This window comes from Vipera berus (genome assembly GCF_964194415.1).
Source record: "Vipera berus genome assembly, chromosome: 3".
Lineage (NCBI taxonomy): Eukaryota > Metazoa > Chordata > Lepidosauria > Squamata > Viperidae > Vipera > Vipera berus.
Genome location: NC_138204.1, coordinates 50078509 through 50105013, shown reverse-complemented (window position 1 = coordinate 50105013; position 26505 = coordinate 50078509). Strand labels below are relative to the sequence as shown.

The 26505-nt window shown below is 42.5% G+C and overlaps 1 protein-coding gene across 1 annotated transcript in view; it reads right to left on the bottom strand.

Annotated features, from left to right (window-relative positions):
• The window catches only part of GRM4 (glutamate metabotropic receptor 4), a gene marked incomplete at both ends in the record, with an annotated part of 317553 nt that overhangs the window by 209021 nt on the left and 82027 nt on the right, over positions 1 to 26505 (bottom strand). Inside the window, one exon of the mRNA XM_081325074.1 lies at positions 13267 to 13483. Coding sequence (XP_081181200.1) covers positions 13267 to 13483 — 217 coding nt within the window. The remainder of the gene's footprint in view (positions 1 to 13266; positions 13484 to 26505) is intronic.

The window sequence follows — 26505 nt, the reverse complement described above, 5'->3', positions numbered from 1 at the left end:
TGATTCACAAGCCAGGGAAAGAAATGAGCCATGCTGATGACAGTAGGCTACCCCTAGCAAACATCGAGCCAGATCCGGCACCTGCTGCACAGATACTGTCAATCCAAGAGCTACCTGAGTTCCCTCTCCATGCAGGGGACATAGCCGCTGAGACAACCTCAGATAAAATCCTAAGCAGAGTTCTGTCTTGGGTCTTCACAGGGTGGCAAGATAGAAGTCCAGGCCCCAAATTCCAAGCTTATTTTCTTAGGAGACATGAATTATCCGTGCATAAAGGATGCCTATTGTGGGGTAGTAGGGTCATTATACCCTCAACATTGAGAGATAGAGTTCTGCAGTCACTACATGAGGGGCACCCTGGCATAGTTCATATGAAGGTGCTAGCAAGGAGCTACCTATGGTGGACAAGGTTAGATAAGGTAGTGGAACAGCAGGTACAAGGATGCTACACTTGTCAAAGGTCCAGACCTGAGATGCCCCAAGCGCCTATACACAAATGGGAGGCAACACACACACCCTGGTCCAGGGTCCACATCGACTATGCTGGTCCATTCCAAGGACAGCTTTTCTTAATAGTGGTGGATAGCCACTCAAAGTGGCTAGAGGTAGTGCCAGTCCCAAATATGACCACTGCCAGAACAGGAGATATAGGAGTATAGCCAGCTGTACCAACAGGCTGAAAAACAGCTTTTATCCGTGGGCTGTTAGGCTTTTGAATGGGATATAATCTCTGTGAACTTATGCAGAATTGACTTGGGAGGCCGGTGTGTGGTGTAGTTGGTTCACATGGTGTGGTAAGATGGAGGGTTTGTTGTCACTGTGTGTTGGGGGGAGGGAGCACGGGGAGAGGCTCAGCTAATCTCAATGTACACATGTTGTACTTTGACAATAAAGGTTTATTATTATTATCCAAGAGCTAAGGAAACTTTTTGCCACTCATGGGCTCCCTGATGTTTTGGTATCAGATAATGGGACTCAATTTACCGCTGCTGACTTTCAGGCCTTCTTGAGAGCAAACATGATTAGACACGCCACATCTGCGCCCTTCCACCCGTCGTCTAATGGTCAAGCAGAAAGGATGGTGAGAACAACCAAGGACACACTCAGGCGCATCATCGTTGGTAACTGGCATCACAGGTTAGCAGACTTCTTATTGTGTCAACACTCCACAGCATGTACAGCCACTGGAAAGAGTCCTGCATAGCTCCGTTGGGGCAGATGCCTTATCACCAAACTGGACAGACTTCACCCCGACAGAGTGGCTTCTGAGGCTGCTCAACCCAAACCCCCAAGGGGACTACAACCTGGTGACTTGGTTTGGGCCAGGAACTATGGTCCGGGACATTTATGGATTCCAGGGGTGGTGGTTGACAAAACCGGGCCCCTATCTTACGTAGTAGGGGTGGAGGGGGGTCGACAGTTTAAGACAGCATATAGACCAGTTACAAAAAAGAGTTCCAGAATGGTCACCAAGTGACCTCAGGGAAAATGGCCCCTCACTGAGTGCTCAAGCGGGCACACAAGCTAGCTCACATCCTCCCTACCAGAGCCACCAACAAACAACTGACTTCGCGTCTGAGGAGGAACACAATGACACAGAACTGCAGCAGGAGACTCCTGATTATTCAGATCAACAACTCTTCAATGACCGCTGTGCTAACTCTGCCACAGGGTCTGACGCTGGGGTGGGCCTACCAGAATCGGTCAGCTAGAGCTTCCCCACTGACTCTCCAGTTCAGGAGAACTTGGACTTCCAGGGCACGCATAGCAAATTGTTAGACCAACAGGGGAGAGAACCCCTAAGACGTTCATCATGGCTTCATAGGCCACCCGCTTACCTCACTGACTATGTGGTCAGTTAAGAGGAAGAAGTTGTCATGGTCTTCATTGGGCACGTCTTGTTATTGCTAATTTCTGTAAATTGGCTCCACCTAATCTATATCTGGGGGTCAGAGTGTACCATTAATGGTACATCGCAACTGACATCGACATTGGGTTGCCAGGGTCAGTATGAGCAACCCTCACCTTGCTTAGAAGTCACTACCTTGAGTGGGGTCAATCACTCATAAACAAATGGTGGAGGTTGGAGTGAGAAAATCCTTACATAAGGGTTGCTGTGTATAACCTTGAGGGGGGTCAATCCTTCACATTAGTCCGGAATGTGGAAGTAGAAATGTAAATATGTTTTGTATAAGTTATATTGTTTAATCCTTAAAAGGGGAAGGGGTGTTGTGTATTAAGGTTTAAAGAAACACCTAAGCACTGTATAACAGTCACTACCAGTATGCATTTGAACTGTAACCGTTTTGGCGGGAGTCAATTATGGCGGGAGATTTAAGTTCAATCTGATTGGTTGGCTGTTTACTCAGAAAGGTATATAGTTTCAAGTTTCAAGTTTTATTTAATTTGTATACCGCCCTTCTCCTTGGTAGGGACTCAGGGCGGTTCACAGGGCATATATAAAAAAGACAATACAAAAATTAAAAAAAGATTAAACCCATGCCCAGTTAAGAACAGTAATACAAATCTAAAACGACAAATTAAAACCCATAATCCCCCATCAGGCCAGACCAGCCATTTCAAATAGGTGGGTCTTCAGGCCACGACGGAAAGTTCGGAGGTCTGATGCCGTCCGGAGCTCCACCGGCAGTTGGTTCCATAAGGCCGGGGCACCCACAGAGAAGGCCCTCCCCCTGGGGGCCACCAGTCGGCATTCCTTGACTGGCGGCACCCTGAGGAGGCCCTCTCTGTGGGAACGCACAGGGCGGAGGGGAGTTGATGCCGGCAGCAGGTGGTCCCTGAGGTATCCCGGACCCATGCCATGTAGGGACTTAAAGATCGTAACCAAAACCTTGAACCTCACCCGAAAGACAACTGGTAACCAATGCAGCTCGCGGAGCAAAGGTGTAACATGGGAGTACCGGGAAACTCCCAAGACAACTCTCGCGGCCGCATTCTGTACCAGTTGGAGCCTCCGAGTGGTCTTCAAGGGAAGCCCCATGTAGAGAGCATTGCAATAGTCAAGACGAGAGGTCACGAGCGCATGAGTGACCGTACACAGGGCATCCCGGTCTAGATAGGGCTGCAACTGCCGCACCAGGCGAACCTGTGCGAAAGCCCCCCTGGTCACGGCTACTACATGATCTTCTAAGGTGAGCCGTGCATCAAGGAGGACTCCCAAGTTGCGAGCCCTATCTACGGGGGGTAAAGACTCACCCCCCATAGAAAGTGATGGAACATTTTGAATGTCCCGGGATGCCGGAATGTACAGCCACTCAGTCTTGTCAGGGTTGAGTTGAAGTCTGTTCCTCCCCATCCAGACCCGAACCGCCTCCAGGCAACGGGACATCACATCGAGGGCATCACTGGGGTGGTTTGGGGTCGAAATGAAAAGTTGGGTATCATCAGCATATTGATGATACCCAACTCCAAAACCACGAATGATCTCACCCAGCGGTTTCATGTAGATGTTGAACAGGAGAGGCGAGAGAACCGAACCCTGAGGAACTCCACAAACGAGAGACCTAGGGGCCGATCTCTGCCCCCCTGCCAACACCGACTGCGAACGTCCCAGGAGATAGGAGGAGAACCACCGAAGAACTGTGCCTCCCACTCCCAATCCCCTGAGACGCCGCAGCAGGATACCATGGTCGATGGTATCGAAAGCCGCCGAGAGGTCTAATAGGACCAGGACAGAGGAATATCCCCTATCCCGGGCCCTCCAGAGATCATTCACCAGAGCGACCAATGCCGTCTCCGTGCTGTACCCGGGCCTGAAACCCGATTGGTACGGGTCCAGATAATCCGCTTCATCCAGGACCAGAGGGAGCTGGTGCGCCACCACACTCTCAACAACCTTCGCAAGAAAGCGAAGGTTGGAGACTGGACAAAAGTTGTTCAAAACAGCTGGGTCCAAGGCAGGCTTCTTGAGGAGAGGTCTCACCACCGCCTCCTTCAAGACGGTGGGGAAATTACCCTCACTCAAAGAAGCAGATATCACCGCCTGGAACCAGCCTCGTGTCCTCTCCCTGGCTGCATAAACCAGCCAGGAAGGGCACGGATCCAATAAACATGTGGTGGAGCTCAACCTCCCCATAATCCTGTCCACTTCATCAGGGGTCACAGAATCAAACTCCTCCCAGATAACATTGACAAGACCGCCCGTGTTCTGATCGTCAGACTCTGCCCAGCTGGAGTCCAAACTGGTTCGAATCCGAGCGATTTTATCCGACAGATGTTGACCAAACTCCTCGGCACGACCCTGCAAGGGATCCTCCCTCACCTCCTGATTAAGGAGGGAGCGAGTCACCCTAAACAGGGCGGCCGGGCGATTATCTGCGGACGCGATGAGGGCAGAGAAGTAATTACACCTCGCTGCCCTCATCGCTGCGAGATAAGACCTAATATAGGTTCTTAACCGCAACCGGTCGGATTCGGATCGGCTGGACCTCCAGCAGCTCTCTAGGCCCCGTTTCCGACGCTTCATCTCCCGGAGCTCCGCGGAGAACCATGGAGCTCGATGGGATCTGCACCGGGTCAGGGGCCGCAGGGGTACAACTCGGTCCAGTGCCTCAGTGGCTGCCCTTTCCCAGGCTTCCACTAAGGCATCTGCCGAGCTGTGAGCGACGGAGGCAGGTGGGGATCCCAGCGCTGCCTGGAACCCGAGAGGGTCCATTAAGCGTCTGGGGCGGTACCATCTAGTTGGTTCCGCATCCCCACGGTGGGGGGTGGCAAGACGGAAGACCAGCCGCAGGAGGTGATGATCGGTCCATGACAGGGGCATAATAAATGGAAAGCCCCCACCAAGATCATCCAACCACCGTCCAGATAAAAAAACCAAGTCAAGGGTGTGGCCTCCCTCATGAGTTGGTTCAGAAATTACCTGCGTCAGGTCCATGGCCGTCATGGAAGCCATGAACTCCCGAGCCAACTCAGATATAAAGAGTGGAAGTACCCCCCTAACCCTCAGTACAGTTATGGTCACCTAATAAAGGGCTGTTTGATTGTACTCATCTGCCTGGCATCATTCATACTCTTCAGAACCCACAACACAACAATTCCCTTAAAGTTTATGTTTCTAAGTATGAACAATTTTTATTGCCAGCTTATGAAAAGGAGATTGGACGATCAGTCTGGAAGGTCTTCTGCTCAAACAAAAGACCTCGAGCTGGACTAGAAAATCCCCAAGGTACCTTCAAACCCTTCTATATATTATTAGTGTGTATTACATTAATTTTTACTCTTGTTTTTAAAACTTTTAGAAAATAAAGGGGGAGAAAAGGAATGTGGGCAATCAATGCTGATGCAGCTTTGCAGAATGGTAATCTCTTTTAAGCATCCTGTATCAACAGTCAGCAAAATGCTTTCCTCTTCTTGACAAATCCCTGCCATGTTCTGCTGACCTGATCTGATAGTATTTGTATACATCTCACATACCAACTTAATGAAAGAAGAGGAAAGACTTGAGTTGTTTCTTTTTTCACAGTCTCCAACTTTCCAGATGCATGAGATTATAACTTTCATCATGCCTGGCCAGTGGCAAGCTGGCTAGCATAATAAGAATCATCAGTGGCATTCACAGAGGAGGTTCATAAAAATCAGGATGGCAGTCACAGTAGCATCACTGAGCCCAGGTGGTGGCACAGTGGTTAAAGTATAGTATTGCAGGCAAATTGCCAACAGCTTGAAGTTTGATCCTGATGTGGCTCAAGGTTGACTCAGATCAGTAAAATGAGGACCCAGATTGATGGGTTCAATATGCAAATAATGTTTACATTTTAAACTGCCCAGAGAGTGCTGTAAAGAGTTTTGGGGTGGTATATAAGCCTAAATGTTCTTGCTATTGCTGTTAAAGTCCCACATCTTATATTTGTAAATCGATTCTGACTGCCCTGTTTGGCATCAAGCAGTGAATCTGTGTGCATTAAGCACTTCAAGATACATTGTTTTCTTAGTCTTTAGGAATCTGTTGTTTCCATAAGCTTAAGAAAAATAACATGTTTTCTTTAACATGCACGAAAACGAATTGGAGCCAGGACCAAGATTTCAGGATTTTAAAGAATGATATGGGTTCCTTAAATCTCAATATAGCTTAAAAGATTTGGGTGTTGACTTTAATACCTCTCTGTCCCCCAATTATTTAAAATTTAAAAAATGATTAAAAACTGGGGCTTACCATCTCTGATTTTGGGAATCTCAAAAATCTGTCAAGTTACCTGGGACCTCCAAATTGTGCTTTCTGCATTCCTGGCTGAGATATGGGGGGAGGGGTTAGCCTTTATTTATTCAATAACCCACAATTGTATGTGTTTGTACATGGTTGTGATTATAAACAATAATGATGCAAGACTCATGAATGGCTAGATTCACCAATGTGTGATCCCTGAAATGCTCTCCTTCATTCACTGATCTCCTTCAGGTTTGAGGTAACTGCATAGTAAAATTGAGTTTCAGTGGTACACAAAGCATGGTTGCTTGTAGAAACTGTAGGCACAACTTCTGTAATGCCTCCTCAATGGCCATGGAGATCCCAATACATTTCTAGAAACATTACAAGAGCTGGCATGTCATAACATTGCCAGGTTTTGTGAGATGTCAGGTTTCTCATGCAAGTTCATATGAGTTTTTAATGTTCTCATCCAAGATCGCTCCAGATTTCAAAGAGACATGGCTGAAATTCCTAAAATCTGAACATTTAATGAGACTTTAAATAATTCATTTTAAAAAATATTATATCCAGAAGAAGGCACCAGATCTATTCTACGAGGCTATCTGATGATACACAGCACTTTAAAGCTCTAAGAGGACAACACAGCAATAAATATTCCGACACAGGAGATGAGAACACAACACTATTACTCTTGTGTTATTGCTATATTAGTATATTTATCAGTCCTTGTCACAACCTGCTGTGGAAAGCAGGACTTTTTTTTACCTGATATATCATGAATGAGAAGAATGCATTAAGAGACTGCTGAGATATGGTATGGGAAGCTGAATGGCTGAATCATCTAGTATTGATCTTCTTCTTTTATGGACCAAGATTTTCTTTGTCAAACATCTACAGAACAGACACAAATCTACAGCTGAAACTTTTACTGAGAGGAAGATGCAAGAATGGAAGACACTCCAACTGCTGATTTTTTTTCCCCCATCACAGGTAGCTAGCTTCTGTCTGTTAACAGATGGTAGTTCTATATTTCAGTGTGTGTGTGTGTGTGTGTGTGTGTGTGTGTGTGTGTGTGTGTGTGTGTGTGTATTGCTGGAGAAGAGTCCTGCGAGTCCCTTGGACTGCAAGGTGATCAAACCGGTCAGTCCTAGAGGAGATCAACCCTGACTGCTCTTCAGAAGGCCAGATCCTGAAGTTGAAAGTCAAATACTTTGGCCACCTAATGAGAAGGAAGGATTCACTGGAGAAGAGCCTAATGCTGGGAAAGATTGAGGGCAATAGAACAAGGGGACGACAGAGAATGAGGTGGCTGGATGGAGTCACTGAAGCAGTAGGCGTGAGCTTAAATGGACTCCAGAAGATGGTAGAGGACAGGAAGGCCTGGAGGAATGTTATCATACCACCCAGCCATCATTGGAGCAATGTGAAGCCTGTCTTGATTTGTGTTGTATATCATCACAGAGAGGGCTGGATGACACTATCAATTCCTAGTGCAGAAATGCTCTTAAGGCATGATACAATTAAGATGGTTTGAAATGTCTCAAAATAAGCTTTGTTCATCCCACAAAACAAACTATATGAATTAAGCAACAAAGACTGAAGTGCCATCTACTGGAGTTGTAAGCATTCACACTAAGTTCTCAGATTTCTTTTATCATGATACGTCATTGTTTGGAAAAGTGGGACATAATGGGAATGTATAAAGGATGGGTTGTTACAGTAGTATCTTTTCTGTAGTCTCCACAATCCCACCTAACTTTTGGCATTTTTATTTCCTTTTTTCCTTTTTTTCAGATGGGGGGAGGATATTTGCATATTTTACAGTTTGCTGAGTTTGCTAAGGACTAAGAGAATAGGGCATCTTAAGGTTTGCAGTTTAGGCACACACTTTACCCCTCAAACTCTGCCAAACTTGAATTATGGTGTTCCACCCTTGCTATGCTATTTATATGTGCTGTATATTGTCCTGAAACTAATGGAAGTTGCATACTCCCACAGTAGATTAAAAAAAAAACCTCTATGAAATTCTTGAAATGTAGAGTATTGTAAGAATTTATAAGGTTTATACACCAGGAATTAATGAATTTCACTAGAAGTTATCTGTCCATTTATGTTAAGGCTTAGGTAAGGTTTACAATTTTCACTCATAGCATTTTAATTTTTATACTGTTTTATATTTTAATGCTTTATTGTACAATACCCAGAGTCCCTCTTCGATGGCTATGGGCAGTTCAGAAATGGAAAGAAAGAAAGAAAGAAAGAAAGAAAGAAAGAAAGAAAGAAAGAAAGAAAGAAAGAAAGAAAGAAAGAAAGAAAGAAAGAAAGAAAGAAAGAAAGAAAGAAAGAAAGAAATTTTATGGAAATAAGTCAAATATAAAGGTAAAGGTTCCCCCGCATGTGCGTGCTAGTCGTTTCCAAATCTAGGGGCCGGTGCAAATCTCCGTTTCAAAGCCGAAGAGCCAGCACTTGTCCGAGGATGTCTCCGTGGTCATGTGGCCGGCATGTCTAGACGCCAAAGGTGCACGGAAAGATCCCTATTTTTCTACTTGCATTTTTACATGCTTTCGAACTGCTAGGTTGGCAGAAGCTGGGACGAGTAACAGGTGCTCACTCTGTTACGCAGCACTTGGGATTCGACCCGCCAAACTGCCGACCATCTGATCAACAAGCTCAGCATCCTAATGAGACAAAGAATGTACAGTTCTATATCACCTCAAAAAAAGATTTTTAACTATAAGTTCCCAGATTTGGATACAGGCTCCTATGTTAGGAAAATAACTAATTTAAGCATCACCATAAATAATCAAACATAAATAAAGTTTTATCCACTGGCATTAAACTTTGGTCAAAGGAATAAATGAAAGAGAAGAGAAATACACACACACACTTAACCATGACCTGATCCTATGTTCTGGGTGCCTGTACTTCCTACAAGGGATGAATCCTGTGTCCGTTGCATTTTATGCTTCCCTTATATTTCTTATTGAGGCAAAGTAGCTGATTCTATAAACTTAACATTTTATAAAATTTAAAGATGTGGAATTTACACACTCACTGATTTGTATATTTGGGTTAGGATGCTGAGCTTGTCGATCAGAAGGTCAGCAGTTTGGCGGGTCGAATCCCGAGTGCCGCGTAGCAGAGTGAGCGCCTGTTACTCGTCCCAGCTTCTGCCAACCTAGCAGTTCGAAAGCACGTAAAAATGCAAGTAGAAAAATAGGGACCACTACGGTGGGAAGGTAACAGCGTTCCATGCACCTTTGGCATCTAGTCATGCCGGCCACATGACCATGGAGACGTCCTCGGACAAGCGCTGGCTCTTTGGCTTTGAAACGGAGATGAGCACTGGCCCCTAGAGTTGGAAACGACTAGCACGCATGTGCGGGGGAACCTTTACCTTTTTTTAAGAAAGACTAATTATTTTGAAAGCAGATTTTATTTTTGGGGGGGAGTAATCCCCCCCATCCTATTTGAGGCTCTCCGCATTCATAGATAGTGTCAGCAAAATGATTTCTCCAAATACAAAAATGAAAGTAGAAGTTAAAGGTACTACATTTCCATGTAGACTTTTGTAGGACAACATTTCATCATGACACATCAGATGTCAGGAAACAAGTATGTATACCTGGGGTTTGCACTGTGTCATGACCACACATATATTATTATTATTATTCCATCATTGTGCCTTATTGTGGATGTCTATGCATTGCTACCTTTTCATTTCCTCAAAATAGTCAGCTGGAGATTTATTTATTTTTAACAATGGAAAAGGAGAATGGTTTAGATTGTCCCTAAACTAAAGAAAAAATGGCTTAAAAATTAGATATTATACCTTTTGATAATATTATCTCTGTTTCAGTGGTGATCAACGGATTGTGTTTCAGCCCCTGACCTTGGGATACTTGCCCATTGATATTACAAATATCTGGGACAAATTCTAGCATAATTCTCTGTCTCTCTTCAGTGTCCTGCAAACTCTTTTGCAAATAGTTGCAATAATGAATCCAGCCTAGAGTTAAATTAAAAGAGCTTAGGCAAGATTTATAACAGGATTATATCTGCAGGGTATTGTCAATGTCTAACATTTGGACACTATGTGGTCCTTAAAAATTAGCAATTACAAGAAGCTTGATGTGCTGTATAAACATATAAACACAGATGCTTTTACACAAGGTTGGAAAATATACCTCTTCTGATTAATGTAGCAGATGGGGAGAGAAGAGCAAACCACACACACAAATATCTATCAACAAAGCCTTTTAAAGAACTAATCCCATTTGTCAAAGAATCTCTGGAAGCTGAAAAGCAATTCTACAAATTCTCCCAAGGTCTGTATCCATGGCTGAATTGACATCTTTTATATCAGCCCTATTCTGATGCTTTAAGTGGTAACCTTACCTACAGAAATTTAGTAGACTAAGCTGTTTATGGCAAAGAAATACTGTAAGAAATTAATTTTACCTGCCAATATGCATGCCCTTAGGCAACTCCTAAAGGCTCAAGAATAGAGATAAAAATATGACAACAATTCTGTCTTATGCAAGCTATGTTTTTATAATACATTTATTAAAGTTTATATATACAAAGATTAAAAGATTAGATTAAAATTAATACAAACTAATAAAAATATAAAAAAGAAACAGTACGGAGAAAGGGAACAAATAAAAGATATAATAAAGAAAAAAGATATATAAAGAAATGATTACTTGCTTCATCAAGACAAATATAATTTCAATAACCTATCACCTTCTCTGATACTACAACCAAAAAAATCCTTTCCTACTGTATATTATCTATAAACAAATTTTAAAATCTTATCATTCGGTCATCATCAGCAAATGTCCATTTAAAGTTAACAGAAGTAACATATATATTTTAACCTTAATCAAATAAACCAGTTTTATATTTCTTTACTTTTAACACAATAGCTTATCACTTTCTCTAAAAAAAGTACAACAAAAGATCTCTTCTTCTCATATCTTATCTCTTATCTATGAACAAATCTTTAAAACCTATCATTCAATCCTGATCAAGAAAAATCCATTAAGAGTTAACAGAAACAACACATAGATTTTAACCTTGATCAGATAAGTGGACTGAAGATGGCTCCATAGAGAACAGAACTGACTATTTCAGTAGAACAAGGAACCACAAAAGAACCAGCTGCTTCAAATTCCTCTCCAGAACAAGGAGAAGACCTGGCATTGCCCACTTAATCCCATAGCACTCAATACAGTGGCTCCCTGCTAAGGGACCATAAACAACAATCTACAGCAGGTTATAATGTTCTGAGACACCAAAAAAAAGCCATCATTGCTCAAGCTGCAGTTCAGAGCCTTCAGAAAGATACCGGGTTCACATACATTTCTTAATCACTTCTTGAAATTGCTTGTTAATGGTTCTTTTTGATATTAAGAACCTTCAGAAAGACATGTTTTATTACACCAGATAAATTGTCTTCTATCCTCAGTGAAAGAGACTTTAAGTCTAAGGACTTAAAAATTCTTATTTTGAAGAAAACAGCAAAAGGGTGATTTTTTGTAAAGTTATAAATGGATTAAGCGGCCATATGGATTTGTAATAAGATTTTGAAATTAATTACAAGAACCCTTCCTGTGGTTTGTTTAAATTTGATAAAAAATATGAAGATTTTGAAACTAAGTGTCACTACCCTTCCTGTGGGAAAATGTTTTTGATTAGGGGGAAAATGATAATAGAGGACTTTGAAAGTTGGAAACTAGGGGGAACCAGAAAGAATCAAAGATTATAATTAATCTTTAACTAATATAGAATGCAGCAAAGTATTCTAACTTTGGAAGAATTCAAGGATATTTGGGAACAATGCACTCAAAAATCACTTTTAAGACTATCTGCCATTGTTAAAAAATGGATTTAAAAGCTATGAGAGAAGAGGACAAGACTGATACCGAAGCTGCTTTGAATATCGAATTAAAAATAACACCTTACAAGAATAATATGGAAAAAGATGTACACTAGAAGTGAATATACATAGCTCAGGATTGAACTATGGAATCCTTTGTGTTCTCTGAACTTGATTGTTTGCAGACATTTCATAACCCAACTAGGTAACATCTTCAATACTAGGGAGTGTGGGGTTTTCTCACTGTTTATATGCAGCAGCAACCTACTCTGCCAGTGTTGGTGGGATTTGGTTTTCTGGCACACATGCCCCTAAATAACATGGTTAGCATTTTACATGTATAAAGCTGGTCATAGAGTAGAGCAAGTTTATTATGCTTCCAGAAGAACAAACCTAGATTTATAAAGAGCCTGCATAAGACCTGAAAGATCTTATGGAATCAGATGACTTTAAGAAATCCAGGTGTTCACTGTCTCTCCATCCAAAGTCAAACTGCCTAAGGAGGGCAGTGCCCAATAAATAGAAGGGAGGGGGCATGTTCACTCCAACCTGAAGTAGCCAATAATATCTGGTCAGGACCATCTCATCAACCGCATTATCAGTGATACATACCAGTGAAGAGGGAAACATTGTTGTAACTTTGGAACAACTAAGGATGATTTTAAATAGCCTCAGCCATGGGTTGGGGATGAGAGAAAGCTAATAGTAAAATAAAGTAATTATTATGGCTGTTTTAATATAATCACTTTTCTGTTCGCGTAGCAATAAAACTTTTTAAAAAGTCAACATGTCCCCGTAAAGGGGAACTTCCATTTAATAGAGAATGTCCAGCTGAATTATGACAGGAAATAGAATGTATACCCACTTGTTAGAAAATCTGTTTGCTATCACCATTTTAAATACCTTAAGACAGCAATTTGGTTGCATTTCAAGAAATATAAGACTTCCAAAGATCCTTCTGAGCAACCCCAATTTATAACAATAACTTTCTTGTCTCCTTCATACATTCTCATTTTTTATTCAATATATCTAATGGGGACCAATTATTCATTCAATTAATACTTTCAACACAGTGTCTGTAGATACATTATGCTGAAGCTTTGTAATGACATTCTGTGACTTCCAAGTCTGGCATTTAAAGATAATTCCATTCATCTATGTCAAGATATTCTATTATCCATATAGCCCATCTTTATAAGGATATAAATTCACATACCATTCTCCCTGGATTTCTGGATGAACGCTTCTACTCCACTTTCACCGTAGCTCCCTTCAGAAGCTAAAGTTGAAACATAATTCCACTTGAATGCTTTAACAATGTCTACCATAGCCTGGGCTTGGTAAGTATCAGAGGGGACAACGCGAGAAAAGAAATCATATCTACTGTTGTCGCTCAGGTCAGGGGCTGTAGAAGCATAACTTATCTGAGGAATCTGTGAAAATAAAAAGAGAAATCACAACATTAAACAGCAGAACAAGACTTAGATGTCCCTAAACCATGTCCTACTTTTCTAACGGATTAGAAACACTAAATAAACAATGAAACTTATAATGTTTCAGACCAAAGACAGATAAATTAACAACTGTATTGGATTTAAGGAGTTCCACCAGACTTAAGTCATAATTTGTTTTCACAAATCTGACAATATCAATCAGTCCCTTATACTGGAGGAAGAAAATTAGATCAGGAATATCCAACTCAGCACCTTCTAGGCACGTTAGACTACAATGTTTACCATCCACTCCCATTTACCCAGTTAGCTGAAATAAATGAGAACCAACATCCTAAGGATGAATTTGCACTTTTTCCCCCCTTCAGTTGAACTTTTTAGGGAGCAGACATCAGGTGTTTTTTTTATGTTTGTAGGTAGAGAAGACTAACCGATTTCTGGAGGTTTGATCAAAAGAGGCTTCATGGGCTGTATAAAATAAGAGGTTTGGAGTCTGCATATGGCCTGGGTCTCCAGTTGCCTCTATTATAAAACAGACAACTGGCAGGTTACCAGTTCTATGCTTGCATGGTTTATTTATTTATTTATTTATTTATTTATTTGGATTTATATACCGCCCCTCTCCCAAAGGACCTGGGGCGGTGTACAGGGCAATTAAAACACTATATACAACACATAATATACAAAAAATTAAACCAAGTGGCCCTAAACAATAAAACACATTCTAAAATGTAAAATTTTAAATTTTAAATCTAAAATCCCAGTCCCTCAGTCCAGGCCGGCAAGTTCGAATAGCCAAGTCTTCAGGTCGCGGCGGAAAGAGTAAAGGTCGGGAGCCATCCGGAGCTCAACAGGGAGCTGGTTCCAGAGGGCAGGCGCGCCCACAGAGAATGCTCTCCCCCTGGGGGCCACCAGTCGACATTCCCTGACCAACGGCACCCTGAGGAGGCCCTCTCTTTGGGAGCGCACAGGACGATGGGAGGTTAACGCCGGCAAAAGGTACTCCCGTAAATAATCCAGACCCATGCCATTTAGGGCTTTATAGGTCATCACCAGCACCTTGAATCTCACCCGGAAGACAACTGAAAGCCAATGCAGCTTGCGGAGCAGAGGTGTTACATGGGAGTATCGGGAGACCCCCATCACAACTCGCACGGCCGCATTCTGCACCAGCTGGAGCCTCCGAGTGGTATTCAAGGGCAGCCCCATGTAGAGAGCATTGCAGTAGTCTATCCGAGAGGTCACGAGTGCATGAGTGACTGTGCGTAGGGCATCTCGGTCCAAATAGGGCTGCAACTGGCGCACCAGGCGAACCTGGACAAAAGCCCCCCTGGTCACAGCTCCTATATGATTTATTTATTTATTTTATTTATTTATTTATTTTAATTCCATTTATATCCCGCCCTTCTCCGAAGACTCAGGGCGGCTTACAAGCTTAGCAGTAGCCTTCATTCTATGTATATGCCTGCTTATTAGGGCTTTCATACACCCCCCAAGCGGTATTATTACAAAGTCAGCTTATTGCCCCCAACAATCTGGGTCCAATCTTCTAAACTGAGCTATGAGTCAAGGAGGACACCCAAGTTGCGAGCCCTATCTACGGGGGGTAAAACCTCACCCCCTATAGATAAAGATGGAATAGAATGGACAACCCGAGATGCCGGTATGCACAGCCACTCGGTCTTGTCGGGATTTAGACGAAGCCTGTTCCTCCCCATCCAGACCCTCACCGCCTCCAGGCAATGGGACATCATGTCAAGGGCATCACCGGGTTGATCTGGGGTGGAAATAAAAAGCTGGGTATCATCAGCGTACTGATGATACCCCACCCCAAAACCATGAATGATCTCACCCAGCGGCTTCATATAGATGTTGAACAGAAGGGGCGAGAGGACCGACACCTGAGGGACTCCACAAACGAGAGGCCTCGAGGCTGACCTCTGCCCCCCTGCCAACACCGACTGCGAACGACCCAGGAGGTAGGAGGAGAACCATTGTAAGACAGTGCCACCCACTCCCAACCCCCTGAGGCGCCGCAGTAGGATACCATGGTCGATGGTATCAAAAGCCACTGAGAGGTCTAATAGGACTAGGACAGAGGAGCAACCCCTGTCCCGAGCCCACCAGAGATCATTCACCAGTGCGACCAATGCCGTCTCCGTGCTGTACCCGGGCCTAAAGCCCAATTGGTAGGGGTCCAGATAATCCGCTTCCTCCAGGAAAAGAGGAAGCTGATGTGCCACCACACTCTCAACAACCTTCACTAAAAAGCAAAGGTTGGAGACCAGACAGTAGTTGTTCAAAATAGCCGGGTCCAGGGCAGGCTTCTTGAGGAGGGGCCTCACTACCGCCTCCTTCAAGGTGGCAGGGAAGCTACCCTCTCTCAAAGAAGCAGTTATTACTGCCTGGAGCCAGCCTCGTGTCCCCTCCCGAGCTGCATAAACCAGCCAGGAGGGGCATGGGTCCAATAAACACGTGGTGGAACTCAGCCTCCCCATGATCCTGTCCACTTCTTCCGGAGTCACAGGATCAAATTCTTCCCAAGTAATGTTAACAAGACCACTCGATTCCCCATCGTCAGACTCTGCCCAGTTGGAGTCCAAGCCGGCCCAAATCTGAGCGATTTTATCCGCCAAATATTGACTAAACTCCTCGGCACGACCCTGCAGGGGCTCCTCCCTCACCTCCTGATTTAGGAAGGAGTGAGTCACCCCAAACAGGGCGGCCGGACGATTATCTGTGGACGCGATGAAGGCAGCGAAGTAATTAGACTTCGCTGCCTCCATCGCTGCGAGATAAGACCTCATAAAGGTTCTTAACTGCAATCAATCAGACTCAGACCGGCTGGACCTCCAACAGCTCTCTAGGCTCCGTCTCCGACGCTTCATCTCCCGGAGCTCCATGGAGAACCATGTTGCCCGCCGGGATCTGCACCGGGTCAGGGGCCGCATGGGAACAACACGGTCGAGTGCCTCCGTGGCCGCCCTTTCCCAGGCTTCCACTAAGGCATCAACCGGGCTGTGAGCGAAGGTGGCAGGCACAGATCCAAGCGCCTCTGTGCAGCCGCAGCACTGCCAAACAGCCGGGAGACTGACAGGGCCATCCCCAATGCCGCCAATCAACTGATCGGCCCAGGGTGGTTTCCGCGCAGCCGCGACACCACTGAACAGCCAGGCTGCTGATCAACTGGTGGACCAGGATGGCCTCCATGGAGCAGGTGACCATCCGTTATAGCCCGCAGCACCACCAGATGGCTGAGGAGCCTACGGCTGGCTACGAGTGGCACAGACTATGGGGTGCTCGGGGAGAAGGGCTTACCAGGACAGAGGCAGCTCCAATGCTCCATTGAGCAATGCTGGCCAGCAGTGACAGGAAGGCAGGCAGGGGGCGATCTGGCTGCCTTTAAAGACGGACGGGGAAGGTATTTAACGTGCTGGGAGCAAACTGCTCCCAGCGCTGGCTTTGTTTGCGAACCATTAAAGCATCTGTTGCAACGTTCCTGTTTGCCAGTCACCTGTCTTTCTGCTATTGGGTTGGAGGAGACTAGAGACCAGTAAGGATGTCGATACTGTGTCCGTAAGAATTGGAGTCATTCCATAAAATACACACTGAATTTTTTTGTGGAGATGTAGCAATATGAAACATGGGTAAATAAAAAGAATAATATGGGTTTTTCAAATATTTTTAAATATTAAAAATCACTGAATGTCAATTCAGTGCATCAGCTGTTGACCACTGCAAAATACCAACAAATAGTCAACTATTGAAAACCAAATATAATTAAATGTCAGATATGCAGAAAGTCTAAAGAAATTGTCAGCAGGGAATAAAACCTGAAGAATATTTACCATCAAAATTCACAGGGGGAACTCTGAAATAAAATTTTAGGAAAAAATCCTGACTTTTTATGAGTTTGCATGCCTAGAGACCATATAGTCAATTAATAAGGAAGCATAATAAAATTTATAACCAACATTTCATTTCCACAGCAGTTATTCCACAGTACATTATTATTGACAATATTTAGATTAATGCTCCAACCTAAATCTTTATATTTCTGAGCAGGTAATATCTTTTTTCATTGACTGAGATAGATCACTCCCATTTCATTTTACTCATTAAGAACCAATGCTACAGTTTAAGCAATCAACCCCAAAGTATCAAATGACCTTCAAATCCAGACTAAGGGTCATTGCAGGAAATCCTCAGGTTTTGTCCATTCATTCAGTGACCGTTCAAAGTTACAATGGTGCTGACTAAGGAGGACTTAAAACCAGCCCTTAGAGTCTCAGCCATTGCAGCACCCCTGCAATAATGTGATCACAATCTGGGCATTTGATGTCTCACAATTATGACAATTGCAGTTTCAGTTGTGGTTATGTGACTGAGATTTCCAACATTCCCTACTGGTTTCCCATGAGAAAAATCAATGGGGAAGCCAGTACAAGACAGAAGTCATAGTCACATGAGGTCCTTGCTTAACAATCCATTCACTTAATGATGGCAACAAGAACTGCCTTTACTAAGCAACATTATCACATGATATTACTCTTTATGACCATGTTGTTTAGAAATTGCAACTCTAGTCCTAATTGCCAAAGACTATCTGTATTATAATTGGTCAATCATGCCACTGAATATAATAATTTAGATTAACTCAGTTAGTAAAATCATATTAAGTTATGGATGGCTGATGCTGTTGTTAAACAAGATATGTAGTTGGCGTTTCTCGGTGGGATATTTTGGAAATGATTGAAGATCATTCTTCAAAACACTGAATGTTTCAATTACATCACACATCACTTACTATGCAGCCCAGTTTATGAAGATATCATACTTGAAACTATTTTCATACTTGTTAATTTTAAGAAAGTCTTTGAGATAATTGAAATGGCTTAGTTCTGTTAATGCAAAAAAGTAGGAACCAAATTTTAACTTGGATGGGAGACAACCAAGAAATCCTAGGTATATAAGAAAGTGTTTTTAAAACAAAAACAAAATCCTAGTAGAAAGCCATTACTCATAATTTTATATTGTTATTAAGAAAAACTAAGTGATTGTATCTGAGCAGTCATCAGGAGCTGAGTTCAACTTGAAGGGGCCTTTCGATATTAATTCTGCGAAAAACAGCAAATTAGGTTTTAACAAAACAGCAAAGGACAAAAATAACCACCCATACAATGAAAATAAGATTGGAGAAATACCGTTTTTAGTTCCCCCACCCCAATTTGTGCTTAGTTGCATTTCTGCTGGTTTATGACCACAATAAACCTTTGATTAAAATTCAAAAACCTTTGAATATCACCAGTCATCGGTGATACACAAATAGTGGCATAGAAAATCCAGATAGCATTGTTACTAAACATGTGTTACCTTATGTACAGAAAATACATAACTGAAAGGGGAATACTGAATTAAAAAAACAGCATAATAGGAAGAGAGGGGAAAGCCTACTTTCCCAAGAAAGCAACTTTTCAGAAATAAGTTTTTTAACAAAAAGTGAAGACGAAAAAGAGCTGAGCCAACCAAGTAGAGGAGGAGTGAGGGCAACATCAGTTTCTTACTGTACATCTCTTGTTCAGTACTCACAAAAGATATTGGTTCCCCAAGTGAAAAATGATATAAAAGAGCAGCCTAATATAAAGGGAAAGCAGTGATGGCAATGGAACCATAGATCAGAAGAGATGACAATGGCCTACCTAGCTGTACTTAACAGGCTGTGTCGGGAAGACTTGCTTTTCTCCACTAGCAACTTATAACATTCTTTCAAGTCCCCCAATCATTGCTGCGTCCAAAGTAACAGTAATGAAGACAGCCTTTATATCACTTCAGCATATTATCTAGGAAAAGCTACAAAAGCTTGCTGAAGCACAGTCTTGGAATGGAAGCTCAGTATTAAAAGCTCTCATCAATGAAGCACTAAATGGCTCTCTTAAATAAATCACACTTGTCTCATACTGAATTGTGAATTAGAATGATTTAGCACTAGAAGGGGTTTACGTCGCTTAGCATTTATAAAGGTAAAGGTAAAGGTTCCCCCGCACATGCATGCTAGTCGTTTCCGACTCTAGGGGCCAGTGCTCATCTCCGTTTCAAAGCCGAAGAGCCAGCGCTTGTCCGAGGACGTCTCCGTGGTCATGTGGCCGGCATGACTAGACGCCAAAGGCGCACGGAACGCTGTTACCTTCCCACCGTAGTGGTCCCTATTTTTCTACTTGCATTTTTACGTGCTTTCGAACTGCTAGGTGGGCAGAAGCTGGGACGAGTAACAGGCGCTTACTCTGTTACGCGGCACTCGGGATTCGACCCGCCAAACTGCCGACCTTCTGATCGACAAGCTCAGCGTCCTAACCCACTGAGCCACCGCGTCCCTCCATGAGCCACCGCGTCCCTTAGCATTTATATTGCACTTTAAATTGGCAGAATGTTTGTCAGACATTAATGAATCTCAGCAATGGAAAAAGACTTATTTAGTCATCCTAACTTTCCTCTTGGATGCTATGGAAGGTGTTAAAACGACATCCATTTCTCATCTTATATTCTTCTATTTTTATGATATAGTTTCCATTCAAGAAGATGACTATGGGTCTTCGTGGAATCTCCTTCAAAGTGCCAGCCAATGATCCAAATATAACCAGCTCACAGAACTGCATATCCATCGAATCAAATAGCAAGTGCCAAAGAATAGCACCTGGCTGCAACAGTAATTTAGATTTACTTTATAGAATATGCTATTTTTATACATTATTGTAATTTTAATTTGGCTTACTTAATATCTACAATAACATTATACTAGTTCTTTACTTATAACCCAATATACTGTAAATGAACTAGGGAGTCCCCAGACTAAGTACAGAATACATGTGACCAAAGAAAGAGGGCTAAATGGGTATTAAGTGCAGAGTCTAAAATTCTTTAGCAACATGACAGTATTTCTTAGAGAGATAAAGCCATAAATTAAGTTTATATCTTAAGCAAAAGATTTGAGGAATATTCTCCAACAGAACCTCTTTTATCCTGAAATATAAACAGGGCGTTCTCTCTGTAAAAGATAAAAAGAGAAGGTCACAGCAGTTTCAAAAAAAATAGAGGACACCAAGGCTCAACTTTTTCCTTTGTTTTGTTTATAAAATGCAACTATAGAGATTGCAATCTGAAATGGAAGATTATACTTAACCCTTTCACCTCACACTATTTTCCTCAAGCTTGGGAAAAATAGAATTACCCGTATATTTTCTTTTGCAAGAAGAAAAGTAGCTGTGGGTAATGTCCCCATTATGCCATTCTTCCTCTTCACATGGCAGTCTTTGTGATTACAAAACCCCAATTACAAGAAAAACCTACATGTGGCTTAGATATAAAGGAAGTAGAGTCCATAGCCATAACCCCTATTCCCCTTTGGTGCCTGCAGCAATGTTCATATTTTTTGAACAACTTTTCTGAGTTGATGAAAGTTATTTGGAGATAAACTGGACACAAAGAAACTAGCAGAAGCCGTAGCAAACTTGATCAAAATTTGTAAACCATGCCAAAGAAGCAGCCATTGAAAGGAGGAATAACATACAAATGAGAGAAGAAGAAGATGGAGGAGGAGGAGGAGGAGGAGGAGGAGGAGGAGGAGGAGGAGGAGGAGGAGGAGGAGGAGGAGGAGGAGGAGGAGGAGGAGGAGGAGGAGGAGGTGGTATCCATTCAGTCATGTTCGACTTTTGGCAATTCTATGGGCCAGGTCTCTCCACACGTTCTGATCTTGCACTATTTTTTTAGTTGTTCTATGCCCTGGCTGGTGTCAGCTTTGATGGTGTCCAGCCACCGTGTTCTTTGGCAGCCTGGTTTCCTTTTACCACTAACTCTTCCAAACATAATTGCTTTCTTCAGTGAATTCTCCTGCATCACATGGCCAAAATGTGAATTGCAGTTTTGTTATTTTTCCTTCCAGTGACATATCTGGTGTGATATGCTCCAGTGGAAAAAGACATTTTCCAAAATGACAGTGCTGACTTAGGTTGGGCTCAAAGTTATTTTCTCAGAGCCATGCTACCAGCCCCAGCTAATTACACTGTCTTTTGATTATGTTTATTTATATAAGACACTTGACTGCACCTTGAAGTTCTAGTGTGATCGTATACAATGTATCTCAGTCTCTACATTTTGAAAACAGCAAGCACAAAGGCACCTTCGAGATACAATTGTTGTCAGGTGCATCAAATAAGCTGAAAAGGAAGCCTTGCAACGTTGTGTGGCACTGGTTGATTGGATGCTGCCTGGCACCCTGAATCTAAGGAAGAAATCCTTTTCCATTCTTGGACAACATCCAAGAACAGCTAGAATCTGAGCAGAAGCCCACAATATTTCTAAAATGAGTGAGACACTAAAGCCTAATGTTTTCTTGTAAGTTACTTCATCTTTAAAAGCTGAGTAAGAGTGGTTTGATGGCTGAGTTATATTATTATTATTATTATTATTATTATTATTATTATTATTATTATTATTATTATTATTATTATTAGAATTATTAGAATTATTATTATTATTATTAGAATTAGAATTTCTACACCGCCCTTCTCCTGAAGGACTCAGGGCGGTGTACAGGGCAATTAAAATACAACATACAAAAGTTAAAAGTAAAATTAAATTAATTTAGACCTGACAATAAATAGTTAAAAATAAACCCCAAACCCTTACTCCAGGCCGGCCTGTTCAAACAACCAGGTTTTCAGGTCATGGCGGAAAGAGCGAAGGTCGGGAGCTCAACAGGCAATTGATTCCAGAGGGCGGGCGCACCCACAGAGAATGCTCTCCCCCTGGGGGCCACCAGCTGGCACTCCCTGACTGACGGTACCCTGAGGAGGCCCTCTCTGTGGGAGCGCACAGGACGAAGGGAAGTTGACACCAGCAGCAGGTGCTCCCGTAAGTAATCCAGACCCAAGCCATTTAGGGCTTTATAGGCCATCACCAGCACCTTGAATCTCACCCGGAGGGCAACTGGAAGCCAATGCAGCTTGCGGAGAAGAGGTGTTACATGGGACTATCGGGAGACCCCCATCACAACTCGCGCGGCCACATTCTGCACCAGCTGAAGCCTCCGAGTGGTCCTCAAGGGCAGCCCCATGTAGAGAGCATTGCAGTAGTCTATTATAAACAGTGAAAAGAAAGCATCAAAGAAACTGCAGGGCCAGAGGAGAGGAATAGTGGCTCTGTCTTGTATAAGTGGCAAAATCCCTCCATAGTCTTGCCATGCTAGATGCTCAGGATAAGGAAAGAACAGAGGTATTGTTCTGTACCAGCCTACTACCAGCCCTGCAGATAAGGCAGGGACAACACCTTTTACAAGAAGGCAAGAGGCTAGAACTAAGCCTGCCAAATTTATGAACACAAAAGCAAATAGAGCAAAACAAGACATGAACCATGAAACAGGAACTATTCAAACGGTTGCCTTCAGCAAACCAGCCCTCCCATGCATTCCCCTTTTAAACAGTTCAGGGCATGGCTTCTCTCTGCTTCCTTCCGAGGTGTCCCATTGCCTTCCTCTGTTTACTCCTGATTGACTGCCTCCTGCATTGGGCGTCCTTGAACAGGGCCAGCTGTGGGTCATCTTCATCCACGCTGTCAGGCTCACACAGCTGGGTCTGTGTCGTAACCAGGTGGAAGGGGCCTGGCTGAGGGCTCTCATCAGCAAGCTCTCCAACCCCCTCAGCAACCTCTCCAACACCCCCCTCCTCCTCCTTTGAATCGTCCGACCCAAATGCCGAACCCACAGGCAGACCCTGAATCACAAGAGGTATTTCTACTTGGCCATTGTCTTTTCCCAATCTTATCACCTTCCTCTCTGCAGTAGTTTTCTCTAACTAGATTGCTGCTTCATAGACATAGAAAAGAGGATGAAGAAGGAGAAGAGAAAATGCATCTGGCTGGGTAATAGAGAAGCAGAGATATCAGCAGAGTGTCTACAGGATACGATCAAAAGAGTTAAAATGTCAGCTTTGACAGTGCGGCTGAAGCTCTGCCTATTTATATTTGTGTTGCATGGGATGCACATGAAAAGCAGGTGAAGCATCCATCCTACCTCCAAAGTCAATATCTTGATGGTTTTTTTACCCTATGCTGCAGATGCCCCTGAATCCAGCCATCAACCCCTGCCCCATCTCAAAGGAAAAAAGAATAATGGCTCTGCAGAGATGGTGGCAAAGTGACCACTTACACATGAAGAATTGGAGAGGGAAGGTAGAAATACTATCTACCCGATTTAATTTGTACAAGACTATCAGCAAATCAAATCCTGCACCTGCATCTTCAAAAAAAATGTGGATGCAAAAGGCAAAGAAATGCAAAAAGATTTATTGGGGGGACATTTGCAAAAAACGTGGTAGAAAGCATTCCACATTTATTTGCTTTTTACTTCTAATAGAAATCATTAAATCATAATATTAAGAGTATTAAAGTTATGAATTGTTTTCTGTTTGTTCAATATAGAAAAATAACAACATAAAAATGATGGTAATAATCAAAAATGTCAAATGAGAGAAAACCATCACAGATTTTCAGCTGGGGTTCTACAATTTTTTTCTACAAAGTAAACAAAGCAGAAGAGAGAGGAATTATCTGGCTACTGTTGAAACTAAGATGACTATATTCAGTTGCACTCTGAAGAAGGAATGTGGAGGAAATGGTTTCTGTTTGGAATCTTAGAAACATAGTACAGGTACTCCTCATTTACCAACTGACTCATTTAATAACCATTCAAATTTACAACCAATCCTTGCATTTATGACCTGTCAGCATCTCATGGTCATGTGATTGCCACTTGTGGTTCACAACCAGCTTCTAACAAGCAGTGTTAAGTGAGAAAGCAGAAGTAAAATTGCAAGTCATGGTCATTGATAGTTTATTTAATAACCAGATGTGAAGTGACATCATTAGCCTGTTATGGTCACATGATTTTCAACTTTGCGACTGCAGAGCTTAACAATAGAGTTGTTGGTCCCAATTGTGATTACTTAATGTAGACTACTTGACTCTGTAAGATACCCTGAAGATTTTAGACAGAGCTTAGGACTTTCCTTAGGACTGTTGAGGAACTAAGGGCAGCCTTTCTAGATTCAGCATCAGACAGCCATATTTGCTCAGCTCATCACCACCACCAATGTTTCATTTTACATCTAGTATGATGGAATCTTGCAGTCTATTTATTCCACTTTGGTAAATACGTTAGCATGTTGTAAAAAGAAAAAAAAGAGACACATGGCCCTTTAAAAATTAACACATTTTAATATGGCAACAAAAGCTTATGCCTTCATAAATTTGGTCTTTGAGGTGTCTAGAGAAAACCTTTCGTTTTAATATTCTGACTGGCTTAATAAAGCTCCTGTGGAAATAATAAATATTTAAACTTCAATTAAGTCATTGTCGTGTTATCTTCCAACAACTGCACAGAGAGTGCACAGTTCTGTCCCTTCAAAAAATTCCTAACAGATCAAGACCCTTGCATGTATTCCATGCTCTATCATATTTGCAGGACCATCTGCTGCCAGGAACGACTTCCTATCACCCGGTGCGTTCCCACAGAGAGGGCCTCCTCAGGGTGCCGTCGGCCAGACAATGTCAGATGGTGACCCCCAGGGGGAGGGCCTTCTCTGTGGGAGTGCCTGCCCTGTGGAATCAACTTCCCCTTGAGCTCCGGATAGCTCCGGTCCTTTCGTCGCGGCCTTAAAACATTTCTTTTCCATCAGGCTGACCTGGACTGACGACAGGGATTTTAAAAAATGTTTTTAATATTTTATCATTGGGGCGTTAGTTTATTTTTATTTATTTTTTAACATTTGTATTATTGTCTTTTATTGTTGTTAGCCGCCCTGAGTCCTTCAGGAGATAGGGCGGCATATAAGTCCCAAAAATAAATAAATATAAATATAAATAAATAAATAAATAAATAAATAAATAAATAAATAAATAAATAAATAAATAAATAGATAAATAAATAAATAATAGTTCTCTTATGGAAGAAAGTCCTTGGTTTTCCTTTTATTATTTTATTTAAGCTGGTGCTTTGTCTCTCTGTTCTGCAACTGAATATTTTTAAAAAATATTTTTCCATTGCTGCTTAACACCTTTTTCTTATTTATTTCCCTCTTTTCATTCCATCTCCCACTCTTTCCCTATTAAATGTGATGCCAGCATTGTAAGTGGAGAACTGCACCTGAATGCTAAAAGAATCTTGTAGACTTTTCTAACTACCTGCAGAGAAAGAGAGGGAGGGAGGAGGGGGAGAACCTTTATCAAAGCACAATTGGGATTATTATATGTGACAATCTGCTTTGTGCTCTATTCCAAGAGGCTGTGATCTGCTTATTAGGTATCTGTGACCAAGACTATTTAATGTGATGCTTGATTAAAGCTCTGCTCAAACAATAAAGCTCTGATGTGTTAACGATTTCTTTGGAGATGGGGCACCTTGTTTTCTCCTTCTCTCTTCCTCCCCTGCGCCACCCATCCTTTTCTACAGAATCTGAAATAATGGGATTTATCCAGGCTAAAACACTGCATGCAGACATTTGAAAGGAATGGTCATGGATTACAAACAATTATTAATCATTATTAAGCAACCATAGCAACGGATGTGAGTATGCCTACCAGTTATGGAGCATCCACATCAGGAGCCAAAATTGGAACATGCTTTGGAACAAGTATGCTGCACTTATGGGTACCTTCTTAAAGAAATTTTGTGTGCTTTCTTTCCTGGGCTTCTATAATAGCCACAAAATGGAAAAAGGTAAAAGATTCCCTGCAGATTTTACTCTGTTAGTCATTGCCAACTCTAGGGAGAAGTGCTCATGTCCATTTCAAGGCCATTGAGCCAGCACTGTTTGAAGACATTTCTGCAGTCTTGTGGCCAGCATGATGTCATGGAACATGGTTACTGTTATGTACTGGGCTTGTGGTGATACACCACGTGCATTGCTGGAGCAGCCAATGGCTCTCCAGCAACCCAGACTGGCTATCTCCGGTCC